The sequence below is a fragment of the Mirounga angustirostris genome, unplaced genomic scaffold (assembly GCF_029215605.1).
Source record: "Mirounga angustirostris isolate CCGP_5_RB_7025 unplaced genomic scaffold, mMirAng1.0.hap1 SCAF_2, whole genome shotgun sequence".
NCBI lineage: Eukaryota > Metazoa > Chordata > Mammalia > Carnivora > Phocidae > Mirounga > Mirounga angustirostris.
The window spans coordinates 39,517,288-39,535,532 of record NW_026991710.1 but is presented as its reverse complement, the minus strand read 5'-3'; the positions used below and the strand labels follow the sequence as shown (position 1 = coordinate 39,535,532).

The window sequence follows — 18,245 nt, the reverse complement described above, 5'->3', positions numbered from 1 at the left end:
AGTCCTGGAATTTTAAAAAAGTTCATTGTGTGATAAGACAAAAAAAAAAGGTTCTGCTGACACACACACACGCACACACACACATCTAAATTACACATCTGGAATATATGTAAAATGACCTATTGAAGTTATTTTTTTTCCCCAAAGGTGGTATTTCAAGAGAGTGATATAAATTGATGTTTACTATTAACACGCTACCTATGGACTTTGAAGGCTAAAAATAAATTTGGTCTAGAAAATCGTGACATTTTTACATAATCACTCCAGGTAGAAGGAACTTAAGTGAAGCAATCTAAGGTCCACATGATCTTATAAAAGAGGAGACTGAAATTTAAACGGCATGCCAAAGATTAGAAGCTAGGGCTTCTCATCAAATTCTGCCCCTTTAGGAATGACATAGTCAAAATTAAGTTCCCTGGCCACCAAGCGCAAATCCATTTTACAGGCTTGCTAGAAAATTCTTCACTTGTGTTAGCCAGCTACAGGCCAAGGCGTGATCCTGGGTTTTCAGCGGCATCTGTGTCTTCAATATACAACATGGAACATCAGTCTGAGGACAGCAGATAGTTTTTGCTATCTCCTGGAAAATGGAAGCAAACCTTCTCATTCTCTACTGACAGCATTAAACATTTCCTAATTCTGCTTGCCACCACCTTTCCACGGAAGGTCAAAAACTGGGTCTTAAATGAACCAGACAGGACTTAATTGAATGGAAAAGCACAGGGAATAGGAAATGCCGGCAGAGGGACAAGCCCAGCGATTTGCTGTCAGTGGCTGAACCGTAGCGCGTCCCCAGATTATTTCCAGGACGGCGGCCCGAGTGCTCCTGGCAGCTTCCCAAACATCAGTAAGCCAAGCAGCCTCACTCAGGGCCTTCCTCGCCATCCCTTCCGCAAGCAGGAGAAGAAAGGGAGGAGGGGGGAAGGGACAAATTCTCCAGAGCTACGTACCACGTTCTTGTAGAAAAAATAGAGAATCATGTTGGAGAGTCGTGTGTAACACCAGTGCCCGTGGACAAGCAGGAGCCTGCCGAGATGCTTAAACTGAGCAATGGCAAAGTCGCTGGCCATCACCGCCTGCAAAGGTAACGGGGACAGGACGCCACCGTGAGCCATGGGACATGTTAACGCAGACGCAGCCGGGCAGCCTGACCATCGGCAGGCTGAGACCGGTCCAATCTGTTGTTTAAACCGTCCGTGCAGACCCACACAAAACAAAGCAAACCCAAACAAACAGAAACTCATGAACACAGAGCCACAGTCAGCTTTCCAGTAGGGTCCCACGAAACAAGACTTCTCTTTGGATCCCACTCGGGATGGAATTTTGGCAAATGTACTTTCCTGGAAAGCAGCTCCCTTAGCAAGAACGCCACGCGCTGCCATTGGCATCCGCTTCTCCTCAATGAGAAGAATATTGAAAGGACCGTAGTCATGACTTCATGAATTTCTCAAGGTTTGCAGAGAATGTCATAATTTACAATTCTCTGAAAACCCCAAGCCTCATGTCCGATCTTCCTCTGACGGCGTTTGCTCCATACATGAAAAGCAGTCTTTGGACAAGCTTTTATCGGACTTTTGTGCCCAAACACACTATCCAATATGCACACATGTGCGCACACACACGTACAGATAGGACCCTCCCCTCTCCCTCATTCTCAAGTACCATCTTCCTCCCTCCCTCTTGAGGTCTGTAGGTCTTTTATTCAAATCCTACTTTAGTAGCTTTCATCGGTGTCCAAAGTCACACAGTTACGGCAGGGCTAAATATATATATTATTAGGATCTAGAGGAGCTATAGATTTTAAACTGAATGAGCACGCAGTTAGAATTACCCAGGAAAACACCCCAGTACTCACGCAGTAAATAATCAATAGACATAATTCCTGTCTCCCACTCCTGATCTAGCCACGGCCGGCCTCACTTTACACAGAGATTTCACCGTGGGAATGTTGCCCTTGGATGGGCAGGTGAAGTTCACGGTACTTGGGTGCACGAAATCCACTCACCTGCATGCCTTCTTGACCTGAGATCCCAATCCCAATGTCTGCCACTTGAATCATGCTAACATCATTGGCACCATCACCTTCAGGAGACCGAAGAAAAGGCAAGAAGCATATGAAAGGCAAAGAGAAGACGCAAACTCTGCAAAGCAACAGTGACCACTCAAGCAAACAAATCCTTCAAAGTTTATCCCAAGTCTGCAAGTTACCTGGAAGCTAGTGAAACAGACATTACATGTCGCATCCCGCTGCCATCAGGAAGAATTCTAAACTCAGTAATGCCTTAAAATCTTTCACGCTAAGGCACCTATCTGGACTGATCTCCCTCTTTTCCGTGCCACTAACTTTACTTTCAATTTTCCAGATATCTCTGCTCCTTCCAGCCACCGCACATGTGGTTTCTGTATCCTTGTAACACTGGCCTCATCACCCCCACCTCTCGGGGCTGGATTTCCATTGCTCTTGCCCTCAGCTCAGATGTCACTTCCTCTGGGAAACCTTCATATTCCCTTTAGATTAGATGCCTCTTCCTTGGACTCCAGTGCTATATCATACATATGATATTATGGTTGCTATATAGTTCTTGGTCTCCCCAACATACTGGAAGCTTCTTAAGGGGAAGTATTACATTCCTGTTGGTGATGAACATTTGTTGTTCCCAACTACCCACCAACCATTCACCTGTTTTCAGTATCCTGATTTTCCTTGGGAACTCAAGGAAGAGAGAGATTCTCTCTCTCCCTCTCCCTCCCCCCACTAAAAAAAAAAACAACTTGGCCCATGGCCTTCACTTTCCCTGTCCTCACCAGGAATGTCCTCCCCTCAGATTTCCCATGGCTCCCTTATCATTCTCTTCAAGTCTCTGCCCACATGCAGCCTTCTCAGTGATACGGTCTTGGAAAAACACTGAAGTTAGCAGCCCTCCTCCTGTCCCCCCAGCGTTCTACATATCCTGGCTCTGCTTTTATTTTTTTTAATAGCACTTGTCACTGCCTGATATATATTTATGCCTTTTTTGTTTTGTTTCATTTTTTATTATATGCCTCCTACTGAATGTAAGCTCAAGGAAAAAGTACTTTGTCCACTGTATACACTCTTTTATCTCCACTGCCTAGCAAAATGTCCGGTAAACGGAAGGCACTCAATAAATACCTGTTGAATGAATGCATAAATGATTTGTTCATGCCCCTGAATTTAACTTTTCTCAAGGTGGCACTCTTAAGACTTTTCAATTCTATGATTCAGTACATTTACCCTCCTTAACTTAGTTGATCTGGGGTTCTGACATGCAACCCAAGGCCCTACCGTATTGCTTTCCATGTCACACCCCTACCCCGTGGTTCATAGTGGGTGGTCAAAGAGGTGAGGAAGAGAAAGGGGGAGGGAGTAGGGGGCAGAGAGTACGAAGGGAGAAAAGGGGGAAGGAATGTGGGGGTGGAAAAGGACAGACAGAAGGGTAAACGGACGTAGGACACACGGAAGGAAGGACAGACAGAAGAATCAATCCCCCGGTGGGGCAGGAGAGTGAGCAGCCCGCGGCTGGATCCCCTCCCCACTCACCGATGGCCAGCGTCATCACCCGCAGATGGCTGCGAACCAGCTTCACCACTTCGCTCTTCTGCAGGGGGGTGGCTCGGCAGCAGACCACGGCCTGACAGCAGGCAGTCAGCTCCAGGAACTGCCTCTGCAGCCCCTCCTGTAGGGTGCACTGCAGGGCCTTCCCAGTGATGATGAGGCCAGCCCGAAGCCCGCAGTCCTGTGTGTGCTGTAAGCCTTCCCTTAGGGATGCTCGCTCTGGAGAGGTGGGATTCTTCTCCTGAAGTTCTTTCAAAATGGTGCTCATCAGCGTCTCACAGGCATCCTTGAAACAAGAGGCCAAGACAGTTAGGCTCAGGGCTCCCCTGGCGGCCATATCCAGCTAAATTTAACTTTAGCCACCGCTGTGTCAAGGCTAGTGAGTAATTAGCTACTTCTGAAGACCTCCCAGCTCTTCTGCAGAGATTTCCGTGTATATGTGGGGACCAGTGAATAGGACAGAACACATCTCACTCCCGGTTCTACAACAAAAAAAATAACGTAGAATTTCTTTATTTGTACAATTTCCCTTCTCACACAGGGATTCTCAAGAGCCCTTTGGTCTTTTTCTACACTCACTATGCTTGACTCGAGGCAAATTATGTCACCTCTCTGAGCCTCAACTTTCTCACGTGAAAAATGCAAATGTCTACACATGGTAATGTCATTGTGAAGAATAAGGGAGAGAACATGTGCAAAGCTCCTCGTGTAGGCATGGCACAGAATTTAAAGCAATAGTTAGTACTTTTATCTTCTTTTGGACAACATTCATTCATTCATTCACTGAATATTTATTGAGAAACCACCTTATACTAGAAAACATCCTAGGTGCTGGGGATTGGTCAACGAGCACACACACACAAAAAATCCCTGCTCTCATGGAGCTTACATTCTGGTTGAGATGTTCTCAGTGGTGCTTGTCATGTTTGGTTTGTGTGCTTCCCTCCACTCTCCTCACCCCCACATAGTCAGGAAATACTACAGAGATCATTTTTAATTTACTTTTGAAGCCTTCACAATGCCTAAAAGAGAGCCACATCAGACAATGAATACTCACTGGACGGATTCTACTCAAGAAGACTAACAATAAAATTATCCAGAAATTACTGTGTCAAGTGACCACCAAGGACAGAACCTAACAAAATCCAGGAGTCTTGCATTTAAGTTTAGACATTAAGACTGAAAGAAAAAAACAAACAAAATTGAAAGTTGATTCGTAAGAGAATCCCTCACTCAGAGGTCATTCACTCTTATTTCAAATGCTGTTTAATTAAGCATTTCTCAACCCACAACGAAATCAAATGGATAGGGAAGTAGATATGGATACGTAGCTTGACACTACAAAGACTTAATAACTACAGAAGCTACACACAAGAGTTCCAACTTTAGGGGCGCCTGGGTGGCTCAGTCGTTAAGCGTCTGCCTTCGGCTCAGGTCATGATCCCAGAGTCCCGGGATCAAGCCTTGCATTGGGCTCCCTGCTCGGCGGGGAGTCTGCTTCTCCCTCTCCCATTCCCCCTGCTTGTGTTCCTGCTCTCGCTCTCTCTGTCAAATAAATAAATAAAAAATCTTAAAAAAAAAAAAGAGTTCCAACTTTTATTTTTAAAGATTTTATTTATCTGATAGCGAGAGAGAGAGAGAATGAGCACAAGCAGGGGGAGGGGGAGAGGGAAAAGCAGGCTCCCCACTGAGCAGGGAGCCTGATATGGCGCTCGATCCCAGGACCCTGGGATCCTGACCTGAGCTGAAGGCAGATGCTTACCCAACTGAGCCAGCCAGGCACCCAAGAGGTCCAACTTTTAAAACGGAGCTACCCAGCAACCTGTACCTTAGGAACAAATCTGATCCTATACACCTCAAAAACCTCCTAGGAAAAAATGTGTGAAGGCGAATCAAATATGCCCTTCATAGGCTCAACACGTAACAGCAAAAGATTATTTTTAAAAACCTTCTAGAGTTTGGTTACATTAAAATGATACATTTAGAAGGTAACACACCCTGAAGTCATTGAAAATCAGCATATCAACATGATGATATTGAAGGTATACATTAAGTGAAAAAATACAATACTATAAATACAGACTTTGCATGCTCATAGTGCACAGAATAGTCTTGAGTGGATGCCCTCCAAAATATAAACCTAAATTATCTGTAGTTTTATGATTCTAGAATGATTATAGATGTTTTTATCCTTTCGAGTATATATTTAGTTTTATAAATTACATTTTCATTATAGAAATATGTATAAATATACACACACATACTCAATTTCCTTATTTGCAGATTCCATATATGTGAATTCACCTACTTGCTAAAATTTATCTGGAATGCTATCATCAGTATTTGTAGTGCTTTTGTGGTCATTTGTGGACATGCACAGAGAGAAAAATTTGAGTCATGTGATAGGATTCCAGCTGCCACTGAATGAGGAGATGCTCTGTCTTCATACGTCAGCTCCCATACCGTAAATAAGTGTCCCTTTCACTGTTTGGTGACACATTTTCTGTATGTTTCCGCTTTTTGTTGATTTTGTGGTTTAAATGGCCTCCATGCCCAGTGCCGAAGTGCTGTCTAGTGATCCTATGTACAAGAAGGTTGTGATGTGCCTTGCAGAGAAAGTATGTGTGTTAGATAAGCTTCAGGCAGGCATGAGTTATGGTGCTGCTGGCCATGAATTCGATGTTACTGAATCAACTATACACACAGAGTAAGTTGTTGTTAAACAGAAACACACGTGGAATAAAGTTATATATTGACTGGTTGACAAAACAAAATGTTGTGACCAAAGGCCTATGGGAACCTATATTTCCCCCCAGGGGTAATGGTTCCATATTCACTAATGCAGTGTTTAGGACAACTTTATAGAATTTAACCCCATGAATAATGAGAATAACTATAGATAGGTAAATACAGATTACATAATATATAATACAATACAAAATGTACACTTGACACGTAATCAGCTGGGGATACTTAGACAAATCACAACCTTTTGGAGTTTCAGACTATAAAAATGAGGATAATTTTATCTGATCTGTCTACCCTTTATAACTGTCAAGTAAGATCTTGTATGAGAAAGTCTGTTATAGATTCTAATTAACATGAAAATAAAGAGTTACTATCTCAGGAGAAATTTTTAAATGAAATCATAAAAATAAAACTTAAAAAATTAAATGATGGATCCCGAAAGGGCTTTATGTATCACAAGGCAGTAAATAATCCAAGATATGGGGGCGCCTGGGTGGCTCTGTCGGTTAAGCACCTGCCTTCGGCTCAGGTCATGATCTCAGGGTCCTGGGATCGAGCCCCATATCGGGCTCCCTGCTCAGCAGGGAGCCTGCTTCTGCCTCTCCCTCTGCCCCTTCCCCCCACCCATGCTCTCTCTTTCTCTACCTCAAATAAGTAAAATCTTAAAAAAAAATTAATCCAAGATAGGTTTGTATTAACCCCCTGCCCTGAAAAAAACCCCAAGACTATTATGAGAATGGAAACCATGTAAAGTTTATAAGTGGCTACATTTACTGTAATCCAACTTGCAAATTTAGGAACAGGAGCTGATGGAAATTCATAAAGCTGCAGTACTACACTACAAAAATGACCAGATACTCTACTGGTTTCCAGGTGGCCCACTTAGAATGTCACAGAAGCAATTTCTTCACTAACTGACAAAGCAGGTTCCATGATCTTTCTTTTTGTTAACTCTTAGCATCTCCTGATGGAGAGGAAGAAGTGGAGGAAAAAAAAGAAAAGAAAAGAATACAGTGACTGAGCCCCTACTATGTGCCTGGCATTTTATATGCTTGGACTTGAGTCACCATAAAACTAAATTACGTTCACTGTGTTCTGTTTAGTTATCTGGAAAATTCACACAAGGTAGAATAGCTTTTGATAGTAAAAAAAAAAATTTACTTTTTGCACTTAGAACAGTCCATAGTGGATACTCCATAAAGACTTCCTGAATTGTTAAGTTTTAAATGCCTCTAACTATAAATCACAGGTTTACAAGTAAGTTCTACAATCCTAATGATTTTACTACTCACAAAAATGTCAAAATCAAACATCAAGAATTGACTTTTCTTTTTTAATGTTCATTGAGCCCCTTCCGTCTGCCAGGCACTGCATGTTTAATTTATAATCTATATTTTCTCATTTCATGCCCACAATGACCCTATGAAATAGGTATTACTCTTACATCACAGGTGAAGTAAAAGGCCCAGAAGAAAACTCCCCACGGTCACATACCTGGTCACGGGCAGGCCAAGCACACGAGCCAGGGGCTTACCAACCTTAGTGCACAGCCGTTTTAGTGACCAAAATGACTAATGGACAATTTTCTTATGCTCAGGCCCTGCTGGTACTGTAGGGGCTGCCTGGTGGTTGTGGTTATGGGTCTGGGCGACAGCCAACTGCCAAGGATAACCCATTCTGTGTTGAATAAGGAAAATTCTCTTTCCTGAAAATGTACGATCTGCTTAGGTATTGGCTGAGGCCTGACCTTAAAAACATGGCTAACCAAACATGGCAGCCTGTGACAGAGCCCCAAGATGTGATCCAGATGAGAAGCTCCAGAGGATTTCTGAGAGGCAGGTTGCTGTCAGCGAATGGATGTCATTGATTTTTTTTTTTAATTTTATTTATTTATTTGAGAGAGAGAGAATGAGAGAGAGCAAGCACATGAGAGGGGGGAGGGTCAGAGGGAGAAGCAGACTCCCTGCCGAGCAGGGAGCCTGATGTGGGACTCGATCCAGGGACTCCAAGATCATGACCTGAGCCGAAGGCAGTCGCTTAACCAACTGAGCCACCCAGGCGCCCTGGATGTCATTGATTAAGTCTGACTATTGAGAAAGGAGAGAGGAAGGTTTTCCAAGCTAATTAAATAACATGCACAAATCTCAGAGAATATTACGATATTGGAAAATTTAAAAAAAAAATGCCTGTTTAACTGATTAGAACCTGTGCTAGAGATTAATGGGGGTGAGGCAGGGATAACTATAAAAAAATAAGCTGGATCCAAACCTCTTAAATTCCTTCTGAAGGGGAAAAAAAAAAATTTTCCCTTCCCATAAAACAGTTCTTCAAACTTGATATTCTTAACAGCACTATATCTAAGAATTGCCACTAGAGGGCATAATTATCCTGAGAGTCTATTTTTGTAATTAACCATAAAAATATTAATGTGTTCACCTGATTCTGACAGAAATCATCACTTCCCCTCAATTTGAAAGAGAGGTATATTCCTGTCCCAGAACTTGATACATTTTGTCATTATGGGCTAAATCTTAAATCCCTTGAAATCCAATGTGGAGGGGGCGGGGAAGAAAAAAAGCAAATAAAAAAATAAAAAGGCAACTTTCTTTAGCAGTAATTCCTTTGAATTAATGTTTAACCGTGAAGCCTTTAGAAGAACTACGGTACCTTCCAAGGCACAAGGTAGGCTGCTGGGTAGAAGACATAATTATCAAGGAGCTAATGGTTACTGGGTTTTTTTTCTCCTTACCTTCATCAAATCACAAATGCTCCCCTGGCTACGAAAAAGCAAAAAGACGGATTCAATCTCGTTATACCTACTTTACTCTGGGTATTGAGGATAAAGAGCTTGTCACCCGGCTCCAGTAGTTTGCACGCATAAGCTACATTGATAGCTGTCTCCTGCTTGTCCCCTGTCAGCATCCAGATCTTGATGCCAGCTTTCTGAAGGGCTTCGATGGACTCAGGGACTCCCTCCTGCAGACGGTCTTCAATGCCTGTAGCACCTACAAGACAGCCAGAGTGCAACAGGGCTTGCGAGAAATCAAAGACAGCAGAAGCTCATCTAGGCTGCAGTTGAACTCTGTTAGGCAACCCCATCCTGAGCTACACATTGCTCCAGTATTTTCCAGGCATTCAAAGGAAGTGTGAAGACCCAGACCAAAATCATATACAATGTCGTATTTTGGGAAGGAAGCCTTAGGAATCACTGAGCTTATTAAACTTACTTGTTCTCCTTTCGCCTAGCTTTCTTCTCTGTAAATTGAGGGGAGCTTGTAGTTTCAGGCACTTATTTAACCTTGCTCTATAATTTTATAATTCTGTGATGCTCCCAAGGCTAAGGGCAGGCTTTTAAAGAGTGTCCTTGACAATATGTTGCTTATATTATGAAAGAGCATTGAAAACAGATATTACAAGTCCGTAAGTCTGTCTTCTAAACCAACCGGGGCCAGATAAGTTTTGGAATTCAAAAGTTTTTCAGATTTTAGAAAGATAACATAGTGTATCTATGTTTTGAAATATCTGCTGATGAAGCATATTAATATTTCTGTAGCAAAACTTACAAATGTTCATACTAATTAGGATAATAAAGACTCATAAAATCTTAACAAATCAGGCCTGATTCTGTAGCCAAATGAGTTCCGGCACTAAACCCACAGAGCATTTTTGAGTTTGGAATTTCACATGAGGAAATGTGGACCCATACTACAGACACTGTTAAGAGAAATGACATAGATCAAGTATCATTACTCTTCTGGCTTCACACCAAGTGAGATCATTTTTTTTCTGTGAACCAGAGGAATGGAGCTCAGAGACTGGTCTTTTGGTATGTTAGTCCAGATCTCCAGACTCTGAGACAGTGGTTCTCAACCCTGGCTGCCTCTTAGAATTCCTTGGGGGGCTTTTAAATATTCAAACACCCCAGCCACATGTCAGACCAACTGAATCAGAATCTCTGAGAAAGGATGCAGTCACCAGTATTTTTTAAAGTGTTCCATATGATTTCAGGATAAAGCTCAGTTTGAGACAAGAGGTGTCCGTTGTGCAAACTTTAGCTGCAATCAGGAAGTAAGAGAAGAGAGAGAAACAAATTTCATTGGTCCGGTTGTGGGTACAGAATAAAGAACGTGGGCCCTGGAACTAGGTAGATCTGAGTCTCCTTCTAGCTCTGTCAACTATTAGCATCTGACTGTGAACAAGTCAATGAACTGCTCTGTGCTCTAAATTTCCCCTAAGATAGAGATTTGTTGTGCAGATTCAAAAGACCACACATACTAAGTACCTTATCCAATGCCTGGCAATCAACTTCAACTGGATAGCCTCTTGAACCAGGATATTTATTTGACTTGGTATTCTATGTTAAGTGATCAGGTTTTAAATGATCTTCTTAAGGATAACCACCCTGATCCCACCACAAATGAAGTCGAGTTCACTACAGTGGAAAGCAGAAGGAAAAGAATTGGAAACTGGGTACAGATCAGACTGGACAGGGTGGAGAGAACTATTTGCTCTATTAGATCAAAGTTGGGGGGTGGGAACCACTGGTGAATAACCTACTTAGAGCTATCCAGTGTTTTCCAAATTTCTCTATTCAGACGATACAACATGGTCTACCTACCAAGTAAAGTGAGCTTGTTCTCCAACCTCATGGCAGATTCAAGGAGTAATTCTTCCCTGTGGTCAATGCTGGTTTCAGCTAAAAAATGGTTCCTCAGCCACTCTGCATATTCAGTGTCACTCATGACCTACGGGGGGTGGGGGGGAAGGGGGAGAAAAGAGCTATGAGAAAGGCCATATCATCTTGTGGGATCCTGCAAGGATTGACTGACCACTAGCAAAATATCAAGCCAGGTAATGCCGGGTTCATTCCTCATGCCACCTGGTCACAAGCTTTCTGAGATCAGACTACTGTAACACTGATGATGGATGGACCCGCTAGCTCAGTATCTCTTGGAAATCCTAGGCATCAGATATGATGAAAGTGGGTTAATCTATTCAATTAAGCCAGGAAGTATGCAGTTGGAAGAGGTCTCCACTTGGTAGTTAAATCTAGAAAGATCCTAATGATGCAGTTGAGAAAGTAGTGTCAGGATTGCTCAGTTTGAGGTATTAGGTAGCCAGCAGCACCACCGATAATGTCTGATGATTAGTTTATGGGTGAGTTATTGGTAAAGGTGAGAAGAGAGAGGAAGCCATACAACAAAGCAAGGACGTACCCTTCCAAAAGAAACTAAATGGAATTTCTGGAGAAGGAACCAATGGTACATTTCCCCTTTTCTTTAGGTTGCCGTAGAGGGAGAAATCTACGTTTCAATTCTCATAAAGCAATATGAAATAGAGGGAGTGAGGCAATTTCTCTATTTACTCTTACCCACAAGGTTACTGGACTTAGGAAGAATTTGACATCTACTGGGCTGCATTTTTATCAGGGGCAGGATCATTTCACTTGAAAAGGCAGAACTCTCTCCTTTTGCTTTGATCTTGAAACTCCGTTCTTCGTTCTACTGTGTGTGAGGCAGATTTTGATTCTCTACGCAGCTGGTTGACTAAGTGTTGACTAAGAGTCTGCAACAGATCCCAGTTTCCCCAAGGCAGCTCGTAAGAACTAGAATTTGGGTAAGAAATGAGAGATCCCTATGTTTGCCTTAGGTCCTAGCTACAGTCTCTAATTCAGGCTTCCAGGAGGCTTGTATTTTGGAAATCATAATGGATGGCAACTCATGCATTGATACTTTGATCTACATGTATTTCCCTGTCTTTTATACTCACTAGAGCCCAGAATGACAGAGGGAAATCGATACTCTGGCTTCTAACACAGCAAAAATTAAATGCAGGGTTTAGAGGGAGAGAGGGAGAGAAAGTGGGGTGGGGGAGTGTTTATATGGAGAAGAGGGAAGAGGTGGCAAGATGAATTTCTTGGTTCTTTTCTAATATTTCCCCTACATGGGCTGGTTGTTCTTTGTTTCATGTTCTTCAGTGTTCATCAAAGTCTCTGTTATACCTTTACAACTAACTCTCTTCTCTCTCCATAAGACATCCTTCTCTTGTCTCAACCCCTACTAGACTCTCTATACTATATACTAGACTCTAAGCAGACCCCCACCCTTTCTGCTGTCCCCTCATCTACTCTGAAATAAAACAGGCAGTTGAGCTTTCACTGAAGGAAAAAGCACTATCCAGGTATTCAGTTGGCTATGTGGTTGAGCCATAATTACAGGGATAGCTCTGGGGAAGTCTTGGCTTATCAATGAAGGAAGGCTTGCATAGCCTCATTGGGGCTGAGAAGCTTGACTTGGTCAATACCCAAACCACATCCTACTGGCATAAAAACTTGACCAATTCACTTTAAAGTGCTCCATGTCTGTTTCTCCCATGTCCCCAGGGGAGGTTCTGGTAATATCACCCCTCAATTTCTTAGAGCTCTGTCTTCTTTCTTATTACTTAAATTTTTTAGAAAGAATACACTACATCTCAGGATTATTATCAACAAGGGAATAATCAATACTGACATAACATTTAGTAAAATTACTTGGATTTATAGAAAAGACTTATAGGCATGTAAGGAAAAAAATATTTAGAACTTTAGGGGAAAATTAAGGTCAGTCTCTGGCCTCATTCTTTCCAAAGAACATTTAATGCAGGAATGATATTTACGAAGTACTGAGGGAAAAGAAAGTAGGTCCAGGGATTTTTATTTCCAGCCAAACTGCAGTGAACATACAAAAGCACTCACAATACACTGAAACAGGTGAGAACTCGGAGAACAGAACTTTTAGATATTCTTCTGGCAAAACACTGAGAACAAACTCCAACCAATCAATATATATGGAAGACCGACGCTGTGAGTAGAGAGCCCACGATCCAAGAGCTTTCCCAACTGTGCAGATTAGGGTTTGATACATGCTCGACCCCAAGAAGTGAGGGCTACACAAGCGAAAGAATGAAGACGATGGGCCTAACTAAGCAGCCTCACCTTCTTCGCTATACATAAAGTGCGTAGGCCCCGTCTGGCATAGTCATCCAAGTGTTTCTGGGTTTTCTCCCTTATTATCATCTGCTGTTTCTCCAGACTTGCTCCATCTGAAATAATTAACAAAACAAGTATTCCCACCAGTCTGCCCAATCACAGACATGTTTTTGCAAACAATGATACAGTTTATCCCACAACAAACAAAAGACCTTGTGGTTCTGAATCCCAAATGTACATTTATAAAAGGGACCCTGTGAATAAATCTTTCCCTTGTTTCTTTCTTCCTGGGGAGAGGAAAAGTACCAAGAACTTAATTATGAACACCATCCCCACACCGTCAGTAACAACAGTAACAAGAACTGTAATATGCTAACTGCCACTCACTGAACACTCGCCATTTGGGCAAAGGCTCTATGTATATTGCATACAGTACGCCATTAAACCTCCGAGGAACCTAGAAAAAGGGTGCGACACTCCCCATTTGTTGAACACAGAATGCTAGGTAACTTTACCAAGACACCGCTAATGGCAGAGGCCAGATCTGCACCCAGGTCTGTGTAGCACCAAAACTTCCATGCTTTCTCACCAAATCCTAGGCAGCTTCCCCCACTTTACCAAGTGCAGCTGATCCCCAAACATCCACGTGTTTCTCTTTACAAAGCCCATCGAGAGTGGCCTTGGAATTTCTGAGCCCTGAATATACGCCCCCCTCCCCCCCCAGTATGAACTCACCTGGGGAAGCCACTGAGAGCAACTCCATGATGGCCGAATCAGCACCCTTCGTATACACCACGACTTGGTTGGAAAGGGGGTGCCGAACGACAACAGACATTCTCTTTCTTACTGAGTCGAAGGGCAGGATGTGCAGGAGCTGAAACGTTAATGGCCCCAGAGCACCGAAGTCCACCACGACCTGCTCTGGTGTCCGGGACCGTAAAGTGCATTGGTAGGCCCTGGCGGCATACACCAAGGCCGCTTCATCGGGGCTCTCGGCCTCATAACACAGGGTGGAGGCCGACGGCTGCCCGGGGGAGGGTGCTACCTCGCCCTCTGGGAGGCCCGGATCCCTGTTCTGTTGCTCAGTTTCTGTAGGGCAAGAAGAGTTACCAGAGCCCTGGGGGCTCTCGCTTGTGTGGGGGGCCTCTTCCTCCACAGGCGAAGCCAGTTTCATTCGACTGAAGAGGGAGAGTCTGCTCACAAAGGCATTTGGGACCCCAGGAGAGGGCTCTTTCCCGCTGGCGAGAGATGGCGAACTTGATCTTCGGACAGACCATCTCTGGAAGAGGTTTTTAATCTCTTCCAAGGACTTTATAGGCATTCCACTCAGTGATGAGAGTCCAATCTAGGAGAGATGATTTGGGAGGGTCTCATAGATGGAGCCAAAAGCGGTTGACAACAATGTTGAAGTCAAACCAGGAAAAACTTAGATAAGAAAAGAGTTACCACTCCTTAAATAGCTAGCAGCCCGCTTCATACTTAAAACTGCCCCCCCGAAAATATTAGCAAAAATAAAAATGACCATAATGAAAAATATGTGCTAATGTTGATGGAACTGTAAATTTGTACAGCCATTCAGAAAGAGATCTGACAAATGATAGCAAAAGATATAAAATGCTAATATTGCTAGTAGTGGGCATATTACAGCAGTGTTTCCTAATGAATAACTTAAAATATAGATAATCCATAATCTTTAGTATGTACATCCTAGCAATAGCAATTTAAAAATTGTAAGCAAAATAAGTATTCAAAAATAGCAAAACAGAAATATCTTCTTGAAATGTTATACAATATTTTAAAAATAAAATGTACAAAATCTATGGGGTGAAATTGGAAAAGCTATAAAAATATAAAAATTGTGTAAACAACTTAAAAATTTTAAAAATTGTGTGAGGCAATATAAGAAACAAATGAGTAATAATACACATTTTAAAACCCTGGAAGAAAGTAAGTCAAAAGATTAAAATGGGCTTTTCTCCTCTTTTATTTTCAAGATTCTATAAAAGGTTGTGACGACGACTTTTCTGTTGTTTTAAAAAGGCCGGTAAACAAAGTCACTTACAGAAGAGTTATCAGCAGAAATTATCCGCTTATCAGCAGAAAATCACAATGAATGTGAATTTCTATTGCAGAATTTTTTGTAACTTTTAGCCTGATTTTTTTGCTAGCTCTTAATTTTAACAGTGATTAAATGTAGAATTTAATATTATGAAGGCCAATTAATTAGATCCTAAAATTTTCTCATTCAGAAATACCCAAGATATTAAAAAGTTTTTTCCTAAAAATGATTAATCTTCTGACAGTTGGAGAAACACATGTTGGTCAATTTTCACACGTATCAGAACTCAGAAATGAAGAGAAACAATCACAGATGAGGTTTCATACTCTGTAGGTTCTGATTAACTCCTTATTATTCAGTCTCTGTCATTACCTCAAAATATCATCAAACTTTTAGGTTCTTATACCGGTAGAGACCTTCTTTCAGACCACAGGGTATTATAGTCTTTGGGGATAAGGCAACAATATTTTTCAAACAAAAAACACTAAGAAGTGTCTACTTTGGAAACGGATATGAGAAAAATTGTTACATGAGGAGAAAAAAGAACATCCAGTGATTTATTCTCTAATTACATAATCACATTCCAAAGAGCAACTCTCTAGCTGAAAGTCTTATAAAAACACAGTTTTCTGATCAAATAAAAGCTTAATTGGAAATAAGTTATTTTTATGTTAAAGTTGACCACCTCTGAAGTTGCCAAAAGAAAATGATCTGATGGAAAATTAAAATTTAATTGGGTTGTGCCACAAATTGAGTTTTAAGTGGATATGTGCAAAAGGGGAGAAAGTTATTATACACAAGGAGGCCAGCACAGCATGTGGTCAATCACCGGTCTCTAAAACAAGTTTTTCTTTTTAATTGAAAATGAATTTTTCCATAAATTCTAAACTACAAATAGACTTTTTAAATCTAGCTTTTGTGGGAACTGCAGCATCCTGGTACCTTATAAATGTATTGGATTTTAAATTGAGTTAGTTAGAACTACCCCAACTGGTATATGAAAATGGTACATTGTCATTAGACATGATAATGAACCCAATACTTTACATTTTGCTTGACATAATGCATATGATGCGGGAAGTCTCAGAAGCTTCAGTTTGGGAAGGAAAACTAGGCAAAATGAACACAGCCACATTCTACTAGAGCTGTTCTCATCAGCTATCCTCCTAGAGGCAAAACAGTAGAACAGCACTGAGCCATACTTCATGGGTTCAAATCTCACTTACCCCACAAATTGGCCCTGTGACCCCAGGAAAGTTACTTAACCTCAATTATAAAATGGGGAATAGTGGAGTAATATTACCTAACTTATGGGGTTGCTGGGAAGATAACATGTTAATATCAGTAAATCACTTAGAATATCGTATGTGCAGAGCACAGATTAAGTGATATATGTTAGCTGCTACTGTTATTATCATTTAGTAGTATTATCTACATAACAAGGCCAGTATAAGTACATTTAAACCCAAAGTTCTCTTCTGGAAAATAATCCTTGTTTGCATTAGAGACCTTACCTTTTGTCGTGGTTGGTTAGGAGCAGAAACCACTACCGTGTTGCAAATTGCCAATGCAATAAAGAAGTCTATGATGTACAAGGTCTCCAGTGGTGGATCTGGGGTAGTCTCATCTAGTGCGGTAAAAAGCTGAGGTGTAATCTGACTAAACTTGTCCAAAAGCCTGGTGTCTGGCACCACATCTGTTTCCTGAAAACCCAATAAGACAAAGTGTTATTACAATAAGTATCTTACAATGAGAGCTTTAAATTGACATGAGAAGTAGCTTTTATAAGCAGAATCTATGAACCATGAGATAGTAAACGTTATTCTTCTAAAAAAGACTTAATATATATGGTGCCAAGGGAAGTGAGAATAGGAAAACAGACCCCAAAAAATAAGGGAAAAATCCAGAATGCATAATACTGATGGAAAGTATCTTGATTATTAAACTCAGCAAGAGACAGGAACAATGCCTTCCACCAAAATCTAGTTGATGGGTTTTCTTACTTTGAAATACACAGTTGCCAGAGCATCTAACAGCAAGTGATGATTCATCCAACAACTGAGGAGTACCAACTCTCTAAGTCAGGACATTATTCATACCATGTTATTTTAACAAAATATCTTATGGTTCGAATCACTACTATTATAAAAACAAAAGCAGAAACAAACAAAAGAACCTCTCTGAAATAAACATTAGTATGAGCAGGTGAACACATTTAAAGATCATTACCTAATAATATACTATAAGACATTAATGAGGGTTCCTCCAAGAGATTTCTGATCATCAAATATATTTGGCAACTGTATCCTGTGCCCTCCTCTTAAAGATCCTGAGTACAAATTAGCTCTCAGAAGTTCTGCTATTGAAAAAAAAAATCCATTTTGTTTAACACAGTGCTTCTCACGCCTACTGAGGAGTACTGGTTTTAACAAAAGAATGTTGTAGTAGAAATCTGTTTATAATCCAGTAACATGTAGACAATGCTTTAGAAATTTTTCAGATGAATCAAAAGAGGGACCATCTGCTACAAATCAGATTTTCACAAAAGCGTCACTGTATTCTAGAGGAGATGTGGATGTAGTTGGCTGGCAAAGCATACTGACTGCAGGAAAGCCAGGAGAGGTAATTTAGAGGCAGGAGTAAAATATGGAGATGTGAGACATGTGATACTAGACTCAAAAGACCATGGCTTGTATTTTATGCGTAGGAGTTTGGTGAGAACTAGCCATAGGCTTAATAAGAGCATGGGCTGAAAATCACGTGGGCTTGGGTTCAGGTCCTAGACCCACTGCACACTAGCTGGTGGCCTCAGGCAGCTTGCTTAACCCACCGAGCTTCATTTTCCTCTTCGGAGCAATAATAAAAATAACACCTATATCACAAGGCGGGTGTATAAA

The 18,245-nt window shown here is 41.5% G+C and overlaps 1 protein-coding gene across 6 annotated transcripts in view; it reads right to left on the bottom strand.

Annotated features, from left to right (window-relative positions):
• ATP10D (ATPase phospholipid transporting 10D (putative)) overlaps positions 1 to 18,245 on the bottom strand; it is a 99,794-nt gene that overhangs the window by 17,254 nt on the left and 64,295 nt on the right. For all 6 annotated transcript variants that reach the window (XM_064584439.1, XM_064584437.1, XM_064584440.1 and 3 more), the window contains 8 exons: positions 16,863 to 17,051; positions 14,025 to 14,634; positions 13,296 to 13,402; positions 10,941 to 11,067; positions 9,143 to 9,327; positions 3,560 to 3,860; positions 2,006 to 2,082; positions 951 to 1,076 (listed from right to left, as the gene is read on the bottom strand). In XM_064584439.1, the coding sequence (XP_064440509.1) occupies positions 951 to 1,076; positions 2,006 to 2,082; positions 3,560 to 3,860; positions 9,143 to 9,327; positions 10,941 to 11,067; positions 13,296 to 13,402; positions 14,025 to 14,634; positions 16,863 to 17,051 (1,722 nt within the window). The remainder of the gene's footprint in view (positions 1 to 950; positions 1,077 to 2,005; positions 2,083 to 3,559; positions 3,861 to 9,142; positions 9,328 to 10,940; positions 11,068 to 13,295; positions 13,403 to 14,024; positions 14,635 to 16,862; positions 17,052 to 18,245) is intronic.